Source organism: Paroedura picta, chromosome 5 (genome assembly GCF_049243985.1).
Source record: "Paroedura picta isolate Pp20150507F chromosome 5, Ppicta_v3.0, whole genome shotgun sequence".
In the NCBI taxonomy this organism is placed as follows: Eukaryota; Metazoa; Chordata; class Lepidosauria; order Squamata; family Gekkonidae; genus Paroedura; species Paroedura picta.
The window spans coordinates 96,994,210-97,011,492 of NC_135373.1; the positions used below are offsets into that span (position 1 = coordinate 96,994,210).

A 17,283-nucleotide genomic window follows, 5' to 3' on the forward strand; every position below is an offset into this window, starting at 1 on the left:
TTAACATACACATTTATTTCCTGTGCCTTTCATACTATCAAATAATTTTTATTCATCCCTCTGAAATTATGTTCAAATTATTGTTGCCAAAAAAAAACCCTTCAACACCCTGCATATATGAGAAAACCTGGTGACTATAAAAGCCTCCTTATTTTGCTAAAAAATTTGATCCTTCTGGAAATTTTCTTCCTAATGGTTTCTGCATGACATATATCCATAATGGCATTTAAAAGTTACCAGTGATCAGCATTCCACAAGCATCATGCTTATTCCCCTTACCTATTCAGTGTGTTAGACTGGTAGATCCTCTTGTCCTGCGTATTGTAGCAACTGCTCTTAAACTCAGGAATGAAGCCATGCACAGAGAGCATGTCAGAAGCAGCCGTGGTTATTATGGCTATTCCATCTTTCACCCTGTCACGAAGGCCATAGTCCCATTCATCGTACGACACAGAGATAAGCCCAGTGGGGAATTCAGAGGGCACAGTGTCTGTATCTCCAGCTACCAAGCTGGGCACAATCCATGTGTAATCATAGCCAGTTAGACCCACAGAGTTGGCCACCTCAAAGATATAGGTGGCCTCTTCCTTAGTACAGTAAAGGAGGATGACAGGACTCTGCAGTTTTTTAAGCTGATTCTGAATCTTTGAGTCTCCATCATCCAGAGACATGTCCAGCAGAAGAACCTCTTCTAGCTCCCAGCCCACAAAGCTGTTCTCAATCGTGCTGCGGATTTTGTTGACGAAGTCCTGATAACCAGGAAAGTAAGTAGTGACAATGGAGAAGATGTACCAGTCATATTCTTCCATTATGTTGAGCATTACGGAAGCTTGTTGTTCTATTGATGGGCCAAACTGGAAGAACATGGATGATTCATCCTACAGAGAAAATAGGACAAAACTTAGGTCAAAGGATTATACAATATATTATACAATAGATATGAAAAAGAACTATACCATGCTAATTTATTTTGCATTAAGATAATATTTCAATACTTATAATTATATATGCATTATTAACAATATTAGTTCATGTTTATATTTATTTATTTTATTTATATATCAATTTTTATACTGCCCCTTTTGGACTGACCGTCTCAAGATGGTATACAATAGGATCTCACATTGATTTTAAGATAGAAACAGTAAAATATTAATATAAAATTTCAAATTAACAAGATTAAAATACCAAAATATCACCACTGATAATTGTTACATTCTGGTTTGCTGGTAATGCAATAATGTTAGGAGGCAGTAGAGGGTGGGAGGTTCATTCGGCTGTTTTGATGTACTTTCCACTGGTCTCAACATTAAGCTTGGTGAACAGCTCTGTCTTGCAGGCCCTGCCATCTAGTCCAACCCCTTCTCAATGCAGGATCAGCCTAAATCATCCATAATAAGTATCTGCCAGGCTGCTGCTTAAGGCCTGCCAGGGATATAAATCACTTTGGATCACTTTGGAGAGAAAGACCAGGTATAAATGAAGAGTGTAAGTAAATATTTTAAATCCTGCAATATTTATTGGTTTGATTTCTATACTGCCCCTCCCCACAAGTGGGCTCTGGGTGACTTAATAATAATACAGTTAAAACCAAATACCCTCCCCTCAACCAGTCTAATCAGATTGGGGATGGTCTAAAATAAGGGGAGGAGTAAAGGGGAAGGAAGGAGGCCTTTATAATTTCTAGAAAATCGTGATCTCAACCATAGGCATGGTAGAAAACTACCCTGCAGAACTTTGACAGTTCCATCAGGGCCCAAATTTCAACAGAAACTCATTCTATCAGGTCGGAGGCAATAAAGATTGGAAGGACAAAAAGCAATTCAATAACTTTGCCAAAGAATGAGTTGACAACAATTTCCCATCCTTTGCCTCGTATTATGCTACTTAATCTAGACCAGGGATCCCCAACCTCTTTGAGTCTGTGGGTAGTTTGGGAATTTTGACACAAGATGGTGAGCATACCTACCAATGGCTGACACAAGAAGCAGAATTAACCAGAAAATGGCTGCTAAAAGAGGCAAAGTCAACCAAAAAACGCAAGGAATGAGGTCATGCATAACTCTAATAGTAACTCTTCAGTGTTTCAGACATAAACTCTATTTAAGCAACTTTTGCAAAACATATCTACAGAGTCAGTTTTCCAGTGGTCAACCAGAAGCACTGCTGGGCAAAAGTCCTACATGGCCAATCCACTTTTTAGAAACACTTGGTAAACACCAGGAAAGATGCTGGTAGACACCATGGTGCCCACAGGTACCACATTTACTATAAGCTGTAAACTGGTGCACTGAGTAAAGATATTGCAGAGAAAATATTACTAGTTGCAAACAGAGATGTACAATTTCTGTAAATTTTGATGCCACAGGGAGAAAATTCCCCTGGGGGGGGATGAGAAGGGGGTATTTTAAATATATGCATGCCTATTAAACCAAAATATATGCTTTCCTATTAAACTGAAGCATCTTTTACTGATCTAACAAATTCATTATTTATATCTTATCTTAACCAGTATATAGAATTGTACGGTTTGGCATATTTATGGTACTCAAAAATATCTTCATTTTCTATAAGAAAAATTACAAATATACTCAGTACTTGAGGAAGTTGCAAACTATTGCACTCTATACTACAAATATACTCAGTACTTGAGGAAGTTGCAAACTGTTGCACTCTATGCTACCACAGTACATGCATCTTTAATTTTTGCCATCTGAGATGCAAAGGTAAACAATCAATGAAGGTTAAAAAAATTGTAAACAAGAGAAAATGTATTTTTTGGAGGAGAAAGTCTCTTATGTGATCACGTGTTTGGATACTAAGCCAATTTTTATAACACTGATAATACATTATTAAAGAGTTCAGTGCTTTCAAACACATTATCACAAAATTTGAGTCCACTGGCATCTTTAAGACCAACAAAGATTTATTCAAGGTACAAGCTTCAATGTGCATGCACCTTTCCTCAAATAATGGAACATGGATCATAAAAGTACAGATATAAGGAAAGAGTAAATTAACTCCTTATATCTGTACTCTTATGATCCCTGTTCCATTGTCTGTGGGAGGGTGCCTGCACACGAAAACTCATGCCTTGAATAAACCTTTGTTGGTCTTAAGGGTGTCACTGGACTCAAATTTTGTTCTGCTACTTCAGAGCAACCCAGCTATCTACCTGCATCTAACATTAAAGCAGAACAATTGTTCCCAGAATTACTTATTTTTAAACAAAAAAGTTGAAAAAAATAGCACATATCTACAGTATAAAAGTTTTTTCCCCCCGAGTGGTGGTGTGAAATACCATCAAACTAAAGTTGCTTTATAGCAATAGGGTTTTCAAGGCAAAAGATGTTCAGAGGTGGTTTGCATAGCCTGTCTCCACATCACGATCCTGGACTTCGTAGTGTCCTATCCAAATACCAACCAGGGCCAACCTTACTTAGCTTCTCAGTTCTGACAAGATTGAACCAGCCTGTGATATTGTCAGTTTCCTCCCTTGCTGCTGCTTCTGCCACCAACTTGGGGAGGAGGTTCTGGGGTTCCTTGGAACTGAGCCCGCCTGGGCGGGGGTTGGCCCCACCATCTTTGGGTTTGGGGTGTTGCTGGCCATCTAGGCCTGGCTGCAAGTGGCTCAGCCCAGAAAGCTATCCGGATCAGTGCTCTCCGAGACTGTCCAATTTTTCTGTTGCAAAAACTAAGGAAATCCTCAGATTTTGACGCTGTACGTTTAGAATGAGAGAAATGCTTTGTAAGATATTTTTCTCACTAAAAAAAATAGCAAATGTTTAATAAGAGGATTTTATCAGTGGTACCCCAAATTACCGAATTCTTCTGCTAGAAAAATTAAAACATCCTCAGACTTTGTCATGCTATACATTTTGAATGTGAAAAATCTTGCCTGTTACTGATTACAGCTGCATTGGAGTATATCCCACAGGCTTTATAGCGCTTCCTCTTCTGTATGTACTTCGGACAGTAATCTTTCAGAAGACATAAGCAATTAGATTCCTAATTTGCTTGCTTCTACTTTCATTCTTCCACTAAATTCAGATGATGTGTTTAATGACAAATCATCCTGGGCCACAGATGGTGTTCAGAGGAGGTGAAAGCATTTTTCCAACCCTCCACGAGCAGCCTAGCTTTCAGTTTAGCACACCACTGCAAATGTTTAAAAAATAATTGTTTGCAGTAGCAGCCTAAATCGGGGGGCATGTCACTGATAGAGCACTCAGAAAACTATTTAAGCAGCTTTGATTTTCACCCATGATGCACAAAAAAAAACAGTTCTAGCAAGGAAAACAGCAGCGAGAACCACCCATCAGGGATGGAGTCCTAGAGCCAGGGGAGAAAGGATCTGAACAAAAAAACTTAATTCAATCACACCACAAGGTGTATAAAACTTCCTGTATGGCAAAAAAAAAAAAAGCCTGAGAACATGAGAAGCACAGTTTTGACTGACAATAAATAGTTGGAAGGTGCTAGACCCAAACAAATGAAGTGTTATGTTGGATTACATGGATACATTGCAGGTTCTTCTAATCTCCCCAGTAGCAAACCTATTTACCAAAGGAATTTTAATTTGTCAACAATGGGCTTGTGAAGAAAAACCCAGATTCTGAAGAGAAATTCAGTCTAACAGCAATGTCGGCATTTTGCAGACAAGGAGGGATGGCATGAGGGAGAATGAGAAATCCAAAAAAAGTTGAATCACACAGAGAACAGTGATATCAAAATGCTTAACAGAGCTCTCCAGAATTTGATATAATACTACACCAACACAGCTTGGTGTAGTGGTTAGGCTCTAATCTGGTGAGCCAGGTTTGATTCCCCGCTCCCCCACATGCAGCCAGCTTGGTTACCCTGAGCTTACCACAGCCCTGATACAGCTGACCAAGCAGTAATTTCAGGGCTCTCTCACCCTCACCTACCTCACAGGGTGTCTGTTGTGGGGAGAGGAAACGGAAGGCGATTGTAAGCTGCTTTGAGACTCCTTTGGGTAAAGTGGTATATATGAACCAACTCATCTTCTTCTGTGAGCTCATCCAGACGTTAATAAATTAGTGACAGCCCAACTTTCAAAAGGTATATGGTATACCTGCTCAGGGGCTCCTTAGTCCCCTCCCCCTACTCTCACAAACACACACATACACATAAACTCATCCCCCCCATTCCACCTTGCCCGCACCCCCCTTACCTTTCACTTGCCTTACCTCCTCCCTGGTCTCTCCTCCTCACCCTCTCTCAGACACACACACAAATTCCTTTCCCCCCCCCATTCCTCCCCCATCCTCACTACCCATACCTCTTGATTCCTTGACCTCCTCCCTGGTCCCTCCCCCTTTCCTCAGACACACACAGAGACTCCTTCCAGCCCCAGGCACCTGCCCCAGAATCTTCTGGCATGCTCCCTGGGGTCAATTATGGACGTCACATCCGTAGTCACCTCTGTTTCAGGGGCACACCAGAAGATGTATTCCACATCAAAAAGGAAAACAAACCCTTCATAGCACTCATCTCCTCTTAAATTTATAGTTCCTTAGAACTTCCAAATGATCCACCAAATCATGGACAACTGCAATGGGCAGAGGTAGCTACTATTCTAAGAGTCACTGCAATTTTTATTGCTATCATAATATCAGCAGGAAGCAAGTTCAGTTCAAGCAGAAGGGTTAGTGTTCTTTAAGCAAATCCATCTTGCTACCTGGCAAAGTGCTCCATTGTACTTAATCACCATGACACTTCAGCCACCCAAATGAACTTTAGCTAAATCAGCACTCAGCAAGAATGGGATGAACAAAAAATAAAGAACAGCATTACAAGTATAAGTGTTTCTCCAGCAATTAAATCAGATCAAGATTCTAACAGAACTCAACAGAAAGTTTTATAAATAAAACCATGCCTCTTGACCAAAATCACAAAGTTATTTTTCATAGTTCTCCAATACATTTTTCCCCACTCTTCTTTTCAGGCCAGCTATAGTACCTAATAGAAAAGGACAAAAAGCAAAACCACAAAGATTTACGGGAGTCACCACATTTTGCTTTGTATCCTCCTCCACATATTATTGCCTCATTCCCTTCTCTCTTGTTCAAGTGAATTTTGTGGTAGCCAATGGACCCAACCAGGTCATGCAAGATGTGCAGAGGCTGCCAGTAGGCGAGGATTCCCAGCACTGGTTTGGTAAATGCTAGGAAATCTGGGAGACAGTGGGGTTTAGGGAAGATATAATGTTACTTCTGGGTGGCGCTTTAGGAATGTTCCCCAATTTCTACAGTAAAGACAATAAGGATATGGGGGACATCCTATAATGTTGCTATGGATGCCATTTTTCATCCATTCCCACTCCTCACACTTTTAAAGTGCTAGAATCCTCAGACTGGGACTGAGGATGAGTGTTTGCCCAGAAACACAAATTGGAAGCCAATGCTGGAGACAGGTCAACTGTGTGGCATCAAATTGCTCAATAGCTGCCAGGCTTGCGAGCCAAATGTCCATTAGTAGCCTGAGTTGTCACATGCTTCACAACATCACTTTCAGAGAAATCCTGGATATGACATGACAGCCACCCCACAATGCTCTAAGAATTCTACAAGTCATTATGGTCTTTAGCATAGAGATTTGAGGAATTCCTAGAGTGTCACAGGTGTGATATCATGTCTGTGTTTTTACTGGAAGTGATGTTGTGATCCATGGTAATCACACCCTACCTTGTTGGCCCTCAGAAGTGTCCACTCTCTCATGAAGGGCCAATGGTGGGTCTGTCCCACCCCCAACCTCCTCTTTTTTCTTCCTGATGGAAGAATAGTCAGGTCCCTCTGCTGGCACAATTTCCAAAGGCAAACTGGACCAGAGAGTAGGGTGGCTAGAAGGAAGAATCTCAGTCTGCAATCCAGACTCAAGACACTGAGTGCAGCCTCTATACCCACCTGAGATCATGGGACTGGGGGGAAGAAGGGGTCCAGCCCCCCCCCCCACAAACCCCATGGGACTGAGCATGGCCTTTGTGTTTTCCCAAGTTTCAAGAGACTCAGAAAAGGCTGCCCTCTAACCCCATAGGGACCAGCGAGACCTCTTGGCACACCACTGTGCAGCCCTCTGAGAGGGGGGACATGGAAGATGGAGTAAATGGTGCTCATTGGCCCCATAGGGGCCAGGGCAGCCAGCCAGCCTGCCTGTCTGCCTTTTCTCTTTCTTTTCCCCTCCCTCCCTCCCACCTTCCCTTCCCCTTTCTTTCTTTCATTCTCTCTCCCTTCCTTCTTTTCTTCATTCCTTCTTCCTTCCCTCTCATTCCCTTGCTCTTCCTTCCTCTTCCTTCCTTCCAGCACCCAGGAAAGACACAATGCAGGCATGCGTTCCTAGCACCCGTATTCCTTGGTGCAATGGGCTTTGCCCCCAATAGGTCTATAAACATCAGTATTAGATTAATATTTTTGGTTTTAATTTTTGCTCTGAAATTCTACAGTTGTATCAACCTGTCCGTCCCATATTAAATTCAGCAGCAAGATACTTCACTTCTATGCGGTTCAAATTGTCACTTCAGTAAAGATAAGAGAACTCTGGTTATTCCCCTTTGCTTTGCCCCAGGCTAAGAAGAAAAACAGTAGCTATCCCATATTAATTTGCACTGAATAAGGTTGGATGGTACAAGATGACATTGCATTTGAGAAGGACAGTTCTTTTTGAGCAAGATAAGATATAATTTCAAATCTATTCTTCAACCTCTTGCCTCTTTCAAATGGCACAGTGAAAACAGTGATACATTACTGTTGAATCTTTTGGTAATAATTTAACAGAAAACTGTCATTGCTTAAGTGCAAATGATGCAGTGGCTGAGATCACATGCAGCCGTATTTCTAGTGGTAAACCATGAGTAAAATGCCAAAACAAATATACCTTAAAGACAGTCTTGGACAATCTTAATTATCTAAATTCACAGGAGTATTATGGCATCTGAAAGCGTAACAATTTTATTCCATTAAAATCAGAGTCCAGTAGCACCTTTAAGACCAACAAAGATTTATTCAAGGCATGAGCTTTCGAGTGCAAGCACCCTTCGTCTGATGAAGGGTGCTTGCACTCAAAAGCTCACACCTTGAACAAATCTTTGTTGGTATTAAAGGTGCTACTGGACTCTGATTTTATTGTGCTACTTCAGACCAACACGGCTACTCATTTGAATCTAATTTTATTCCACAGTGAATATAATTGGACTAGAGTTTATTTCTCTAATACATAAAAAAATTAAGGTACCACAACGCCACTGTTTAGATTTGCTGTAAATCTAACACAGTTACCTCCTATGGAATTAATACCTTGACTGAATTCTACCCCATGAAATACTGTAGATGTACTAAAAGCAGAAACACATGAAGGTATGAAGCTGTTGTGAGATACTCAAAACTTTATAGAGAATCCCAAACACAGATTCCATAGAAACATAATTTAAAATACATCTTTAAAGTGTTAATAAAAAATTAGTGATCAGAATCAAAGATTGGTGTCAGCACTTTTGACTGGCATAGTTTCTTGAGTAGAAGCTTCTGTTCCATGTGTTCTGATAACTACAAGCCGCAGCTGAAAGTCTCTGGATTGCCATGAAAACATATACAATAATCTAGTGAACTTTAGAAACTACTATAGGAAGCTTAGTTTGCTATGAGAATAAAATCGATTTGGCTATTTGTATCACCCTGAGCTCCTTGGAGGAAAGGTGATATAAGCATATAATAAATAACAAAATATTTATTTATTTGTTATTTTATTTATATCCCACCAATCCCACAAAGGCTCGTGGCGGCTAACGATAAACATAAAAAAACCCAATAAAACCCTATAAGATAATTTAAAACAGTCAAAACCCACCCAATCACCTTAAAAACCTTCCAAAACATGGCGATAAGCAACTCAGTTCTACGGTTGGTTTTCTAATCCATTTTTATACACCAGCATGAGAAAAAAAAATATCTACTGTATTTGTGATAGTTGTATATAAACATGTGCAGTATTTTAAAACTGGCAGTAAACCACCCTTTCAAAATCCAACAATATTTAAAGGATGTTAATCTCATTTCAAGAGCAGATTTTTGTCTCAGCTGGAAGACTTTGGTCTGGATGTAAGGTTAATAGGAAAAAACAGAATGCCTGGGATTCAATATTCATTAGAAGCATAAGGATATGATTTCAAGGTTATGTGTTAATGTAGGAGATAAGGTATTTGGGAACTGAATTTTCTGATTATACACACTTTCAGGTGGAATATAAAATCCAGATATGAGATTATCTCCTATCCGGATCTATTTTAAATTCAGATCAGTTGACTCTTCAAACAGAGTAGTGTAAGACTGTAACATTAGAATCTGGGAGACATAGGTTCAAATTTCCCTCTGCAATCATGCTGGGAAACCTTGGCCTACTGGTCCTTGGGGGGCAAAAAGAAGTAAAGGAGAATGATGCCAGCAGCTTGGGAACTAAGAAGAAACTCACAGAATAAATAAACAGGCTTGGGAAATTCCTGAATATTTGGGGGTAGAGTCTCAGCAGATACACAGTTCCCCAGAGTCTACCCTCTGAAACTGCCACTTCCTCTATTCCTTTAGTCTGGAGTTCAGTTGTAATTCTGGGAGAATGCCAAGGGTCACCAAGAGGATGGCAACTTTATCTGACACAAAATGGAATTATAATTCCATTAAGACATATCACTATTTACATGGTAATTATCTGGTTTAGAACCTATGAGAAATTGTGTTAAACATGCAACAATCCATGTATGCAAATCACATACAAAATATGGACTAAATTCACATACAAATTAAGATATTTTTAGCTTCACGTCTGAATGCAAATTCCTTTTAATTTTTTAAAAATGGAATGTGTCAGAAGTCATATTTCCTTCAAAAACCAATTTTCACCAATTTAGTAATGTATGAATGGGTTCTACTAAGGATATTTTATCATCAAATAGAGAAACCTTCAGGGATGCTTCCAATACATTTAACTAGGAAAACAATGGAAACAATGTTAGGTAGGCCATAACCATAGAGCAAATGCTGGACTCTCTTGCCAGTTAAGAATGTCCACAAACATTTTAGTCACTCCTTCTAGGATACCTCTGTGGTGGTGAGATGGCTCCAGACTTTAATGCCCTGCCCAGCTATGAAGGATTTCCCAGAACTCATAACAGACTCACCAGCAGGGCATGCTGGTCCCATGTTGCTCCCACAGCATTCTGTGTCATCCTCTGGGAAAAGCAGATTGATGGTGAAGGACCCTGCCCCCATGGCCTTAGGGGACTCACTCAGCAAGCTTGGAGATTTTATTCCAGTGCACTTCATAGCCAGAGTCCCCGGCCCAGAAGCCTTGGGCAGGGACTCAGGAACCTCCACTGAAGTCCTTCTTTTTGGCTTTCGGGACTGCTGAGCCAGAACAGCTAGCAGAGGCAGCCCCTGTGTTCCTTCCTTCCATGCTTTCCTGTCTGGATTCTGGATTCTTGTTGATCAAGTAGAGCTAGCAATGAGCCTAACCACCTGAGCGGAGGGCTATCCAGAACTGGAAGGCCAGCCCATGGTCACTCAGTAAGACCACCCAAATGATTTGCATTTGAATAGCCTTACTTGAGCAAACAGAGGTGTGACCTAACCAGCTGTGGAGGACTTCCCCCATTAAAGTACAAAATGAACACACTGTGTACATAAACGCATACAAAGATCTGTTATCTATTCTGATTGGGAGATGCCTCTGTCACTTGGATTATCTGATGATAAACATCAAATATGATTATTTCCCTTAAAAGAGGCAGTGAAGGGAAATAATCATATCTATCAGTAATAAAAATCTATCTTTCTTTGCCTCATGCAACTATGAAAAGCATACATCAAGGTGCCAGAATAATGGTTATTTCTGATCCCCAAAAATGACTCTTAATTTTAGTTCTGAATGTATTCAGTTCACATTTTATTAATTCATTTCCAGAAACAGAATCTGTGATAGAATTGAAGTTTGGTGCTTGAATTTTCTGTTTTATCCTCCAATTAATATACAAGCACCTTTTGACTTGCCAACTAAATGCAATAGCAAGAAATTATTGATTCAGTATGCTCCAGTGTATGCTTAAATAATTTCTATTAGAATATATTTAAAGCTTTACATAATTCAAATTTAATTTTAATGTGTTAAAATTGATTTTAACACATCAATTTACATTTTAAAAATAATATATGCACGCCAATTCTAATATAATGGTTTTAGTATTTTTTAATGCAAGTAGGAGAGTTAGGCCAGAGTTGAGTAACTATACTTTTAAGTAGGATAACACTCTCACTGTCTGCAGGACACCAACCAACTAGTTATGTCTCATCTGTTCCTCTCAGCCGTGGGTAACACATATCCTATCACTTGTTGCTTCAAAAGAAAATGAAAATATTTTACAAAATCCTTAAAAGCCTGAAGCAGAAGAGAGAATCCACTGCCAGATCCTCTTTCTCCAGAGCCCACAACACTGCTCACACTGAAGCCACAATCAGTCTTCCTTAAGCTCAAAGGAGTTAAGAGGAATCCAATCTATACAGCATGTTAGCCAACTCAAATATGTTTATCTGCTAGAAACCTGCGTGCAAATTACTATTGCTGGGAAAACAAACTTACACAATTTCTAACAAGCTCTCGAAATAAGACACCAGGCAAATGTAGATAGGCAAAACAGAATTGTTAATAAAAAATAAACTTTGGCAAAGTTATAGATTAGAAGCAATCCATGGGAAGCTAGGGAAGCTTCACAGCCTCCTTGTTATCAGCATGATTGTTTGATTGCAATATTGGTATCTATATCAGTCTTCCCCCTACCCCATCTCACCCTTCCCATGCAGGGAGAAATGTGACTGAAGCGCATTATTTAAAAACAAAATCCTAAAGATGCATCTTCTTTGTGGCAAGAAATCTCTGCAATCATAATATATAGTAAGTTTAAAAATCCTGACAACAGAGTTAGAATGCACTATGACTGGAGGAGGAAACCAAAAGAAGAAACTCCTGTGTGGAGCACAGTTGGAACAGATATGGATAGTAGGAGAGACTTTTATTCAGATAGACAGGTCCCAAGACATGAAGGGTTATAAAAGCAAAAATCAACATCTTATTTATGTACCGGGAACTTCAATGCTCCAGCTCCCGTGCAGGAGCACAAATTGGGGGCGGATAAGGTATACTTGGCCAAATGCCCCCCCCCACATGTGTGCAGGAAGAGGTAGAGCAATCTGCCATGACTAAAACTCCAGCCTGCAACCCTCCAGTGCGTAAACGAGACAGAACTGTAGTGGCATTCTGATGAAGATCACTGCACTTTTGAGGAGATACCAATGAGCCACAGATTTTTCCATTTATGCCCAAAAATGCTCAGCAAGTCAGACCTGAAAGGGTTACTGGTGCTGAAGGTACTTAAAAAATTATCTGCTATTCACCTGTCTTTCACTAATACACATGGGGAGTGTCTTGTTTAGATATCAGCCTCATCTACCTAGCATTGACATGTGGGCATATCAGGAGTTCCTTATACCAGACACTTGTATTACTTATGTTTATCCATTTGCCTTGGAGTGTATAACTCCCTTCCAAAGCCAGGTATGAAGATGAAGAAGAAGAGTTGGTTCTTATATGCTGCTTTTCCGTATCCGAAGGAGGCTCAAAGCGGCTTACAGTCGCCTTCCCATTCCGCTTAAATCACCTCCCCCTCCCCACAACAGACTCCCTGTGAGGTAGATAGGTTCAAGTAAGCTCTGAGTAAGGTGACCAGATTTTAAGATTGCTAAAGAGGGACACCACTGACCGGCAGTTGCCAACCTCCAGGTGCAGCCTGGAATTCTGGAATCAGCCAGAGAGTCCTCACGGAAAGGCTTCCCCAGGGAGGTGAGCAGGGAGGCTGGCAGGGGACGAGCCCAGCTGAGAGCCCTGTGGGAGGTGCTGTAATGTGCCTCCTCAGGCTCCACTGCTCTGCACCATCATGCACTGCTTTCCCCAGCCACTTCTCAGGAAAACAGCAACAGGCATTTATTTACGTCTCCAGACATACAGCGTGCTTCTCCCATTACCATTCCCCCCCACACCCTCCTTTTCCGTCCATCTTTTATCGCCCTCTTGGCTCCACCCGTCCATCTTTTCCATCCATCTTTTATCGCTCTCTTGGCCCCACTCTACAAACTCCGCCCCCACTTCCTGTTTCCCATTTCTCCGGTTTCTTCCTTGCCATGCCAGTAATCAGGTAAGTCTCTCTTTTCTCTTGCAGGTCTCTCCATCGACATTCTCTTCTCCTGGCCCTTCCTTTGGGAGCATGGGTCAGGTTGTTTTCTCCAGCTTCCATCTGCCCCTCTCCCTTCCTACAGGCTGGCTGAGACTCTTCTTCCTGAAGCCGTTGGTCCCACTCTCCTGCCCATTCCTCCAGCTGCACGTCAGGATCTCCCTCGTCCCTTTCCCTCTCTCGCCGCTTTCCCCCAGAGTCCTCGAGTCTGGCAGAGTAATGGCAAGCCTCGCCTCCATTCGGCTCTTTCCGTCCCTCACAGCTTGAGGCAGCCTCGCTGAAAGCCTGGCTATTTTCAGCCCTGTGCGACTCCCAGGCTACAGTCTTTCTCCCGTCCACCAGTCATTCTGACACCTGCTGTCCCCCCCCCCCCCAGCTTGCTGCTGCATCTTGGAGGCCTCATTCCGCTTAGTTATTTTTATTAAATTTCTTCCAGGTCCCAGCAGCCAATCCAGTTAAACAGGAAAGGAGTAAACAAAAGTAAAAACTCTGGCTTCCTGGAAGCTCCACCTCTCCCCCACCTCAGTCAATCCCAGACACCTGACTATCCCTTAGAATTAGACAGGCATATCTTTAAAATATCTCTGGGTTTAAGTAGCAGCAGGCTGTCATTTTATTAGTTTCACCAAGGTGCTTTGGGGCACTCTGAAACAGGAGCAGGTTGAGTTGGGTCACAGCCATAGCTAGCACACATAGGCCCTCGCTTGTTGCTAAGGAGCAAAAGGGAAGAAAGGGAACCACTCCCCTTTACTTGCTCCTTGTCTCACGGTTGCAAAAGCGGCACCAGTTGAAACCAGGGCCATGCCACTCTTTACCACCTTTCTCCGGAAATGTCTAGCTTGGCCATGAATCATAATCCCATGATTCAATTTGTCAATTTGTCCCTATTTTGTCATAATGCCCACTGAGAATGATTGACACTGGAATGTCTTGCAAAGACGTTGCCCATGAACACTAAATGAGGATCTGGAAATTGTCATAATAATAGGATACTGAAGAAGTTGGAGAAGGATTCAACCACTAATCATCGTTCTATACTCCTGTGGGTTTGATTTTTTTTTAAATCAGGGTTTCAATACTAATGCTATATATCTTCTCTTTGACACTCAGCTGAATTGGCCTTGATTATCTATGTTGATATAACATCTAGGCTGTATTACTGTAATAGTTCTTTCAGGGATTCCCTTTATGGATGCCAGACTCCAGGTTGTACCTGGGGATCCCTAGAATTACAACTCTTCTCCAGTTTAAAAATATTAATGTCCCTAGAGAAAGAGGCTGCTTTGGTGGGTGAACTTTATGATATTGTACCCCACTGAAGTCCCTGTCCTTCCCAGGCTCCAACCCCAAATCTCCAGGAGTTTCAAAACCTGGATCCGGTAACCTTACCATTATGGGAGACCAAGGAACCCTAGCTCCCTTGAAAACTGCTATAGTGAGCCAATATGGACATATTATATTTGCTTTATAATTATATTGGTTGTTAACTTACTTCCATGTTCAAGTATGACCTGGGCCCCTCATAGATCTACCCAACACTTCACTGCATGTTCCTCTCTCACAGCTGTGTCTTATTGCTCTAGTAACATAGAATGGATCTCCAGAGGATGTACAGCCCTCTCCCTTTAGTCTGCACCCTGCAGCAGACCTTGTGATACTGCCTTATTTCAAATGACATTTGCTGATGATGTTGTGTATTTTATATTAGAGAGTGTAGTGCTACTGAGCTGAGTTTTGAATTAGTTTAATTGATGCTTCAATGAAATCACTGCTGTTATAAATTGTTGCTGTTAGTCCCTTGGAGCTGGAGGGGAAGAGATTGTAAATTCTGAATTAAAGACAAACTGATACACATTTCTTGTATTACTGTGTTCAAACAGTATTCCAGTACAGCCCTAAGGGTGAGTGGTTGAACAGAACACAAAAACAAAGCAAAGCTAAGCTAACACAGAGAAAACAACCACATCTTCAATTTGATACATTTTATGGATCTTTATACAATGTTAACCACATATACATAAAGTATATAAAGTAGCTCTGACTACACAGTCCAAAACACATGTGCAAACAAGTTTGTGGAACTGTAGCATGTGGACTTACTTGTGAGTTAAAATCTGAAATGGAAGCTCTACTGATCACAGCTCCCATCATCATTAATAGATATTAAATTAGCCTGTGCTTTAACAAGTGCAATCACAATTTCTAACAGGTCATCAAGGAATATTACATTCCACAGATCATCTATATGCTGTCTGAAGTTATATTTATATTATCATGTCTAAATTAATGCTGCTTTCCTTTAATCAAGTGTCTCACTGATCTGTTACCACAAGCAGTGACAGGACTTCAAAGTGTTTTTTTAAATCCATTTTAATGATAAGTATTCAAAAGTTGGAAAATGTATCCATAATCTTCTAAACTTTTTCAGAGCTACCAATATATCTGTTGTTGTTTTAAAATGCAGTACTGTTCAAATATGAACAGATCACTGATACAACGGTGTAATCCCAGTCTAGCTAACATCAATTATCAGCTTGATTGAAACCAATGGAACAAGTCAAAACCAGCTTAAATCCCATTACTTTCATACTGGGGCCTCTAAAGCTACTCAAGCAGTCAAACTAGTCTGCCTTTACTGATTAATTTCTAAAAATGAAAAGTACCAGGGCCCATTTGCCTGAAACTTTGCCTGAAAGATCTGGCTCCTTAATCCCATATATATTTGAGTTTTGCATAGAAATCTCATAGTCTGTATCTTTTGTATTTCATTGTCTGTAATTTTTTCTCTGTACTGAAGTGAGTTGAGGGCAGACTTCATGCATATGCTTAAGTGGACTTGTGAACAAGCTAAAGTGCCTTATGAGTCAAATTTCTGGGCTATCAAGGTCAGTATTGCTGCAGTCTCAGCTTCAGAGAACCAAAGCCTTTCCCCGACTCTAGTATATGAAAGCTTATGCCAATTAAATCTACAAATCTTAAGATTCTCTCTCTCTCTCTCTCTCTCTCTCTCTCTCTCTCTCTCTAATAGACGCACAAAATAATAGGGAAACTGTCTCAGGACAGTAGTCATGTTAGTCTGCAGTGGAAGAGATAGACCATTTCCACACAGAGGCACAAACATCCCACTGCCTCATGATAACAAACGCCTAAACGCACATTTGCATGCCTCCTCATGGGAAAACAAGGGAAAACATGGGAAAACAAGCCGAACTTCGCCCCCTGCTCCTTGGCTTGTCAATCACAGAAAGCCACCAATCACAGCACAGTGGTTCTCTCGCAGACTGAACTTTCCTCCCCCCCCCCCAGTCCCAAGTTTTTTTTAAGGCACTTCCACATAGCTATGCAGTAATGCCACAACACAAAAGCATTATTAATTTAAAAAATACTTCCACATTGCTATGGAGAAATAATACTGCATTCAGCCCCCCTTTTGGTATTCGTGAGGTTTTGGATTCTATTTATGTCTTGGTAGATATGTGAGAGGCTGTAAATGGTAACTGGACCCCGAAGAGTGGTTTGTGTAAACAGTTGGCTTTTTAAAAAGCACACAGACACCTGGCTGACCGGGAAAGGGCTGCTTCATCACGCACCCCCCCCCCTTTCCCCATTCATTCCCCACCACCAGAAAACACAAATGGGACTATGTTTTGCCTGCCTGATCCCAAAAAGATCATGGACACTTTATAGAGGATTTTATTTTACCTTTCACAAAGTAGCTTTGTGGTCCCGCAGCTATTCTTGGAGCAGGAAATGGAGAGACTATTGAGCCTTTCCCCTCCATACAGGCTTGCCCCTGGTTGCTCCTTAATGAGAAGCAAGATGACGTGGCAAATCCAGTTTTGGAGATTTGCCTCATCCCAAGGCAAATCTGGCCAAAACTCGATCCAGCCCCTGGACAGCGTCGAGATGCACACAATGTCATGTGGAGGGGGCTCTAAAACCTGCCAGCAAGCAGGGGCTGATTCCTCGTGCAGAAACTGTCAAAGATTTGATTCTAC

General features: G+C 41.2%; 1 protein-coding gene across 6 annotated transcripts in view; it reads right to left on the reverse strand.

The window, feature by feature from the left end:
* Window positions 1-17,283, reverse strand: part of GRIN2B (glutamate ionotropic receptor NMDA type subunit 2B) — a 339,667-nt gene that overhangs the window by 186,829 nt on the left and 135,555 nt on the right. For all 6 annotated transcript variants that reach the window (XR_013231308.1, XM_077339269.1, XM_077339266.1 and 3 more), the window contains exon 3: window positions 280-878. Coding sequence is in view for 5 of the 6 variants with exons in the window: in XM_077339269.1 (XP_077195384.1) it covers window positions 280-878 (599 nt within the window). In the remaining variant the exon portion in view is untranslated. The remainder of the gene's footprint in view (window positions 1-279; window positions 879-17,283) is intronic.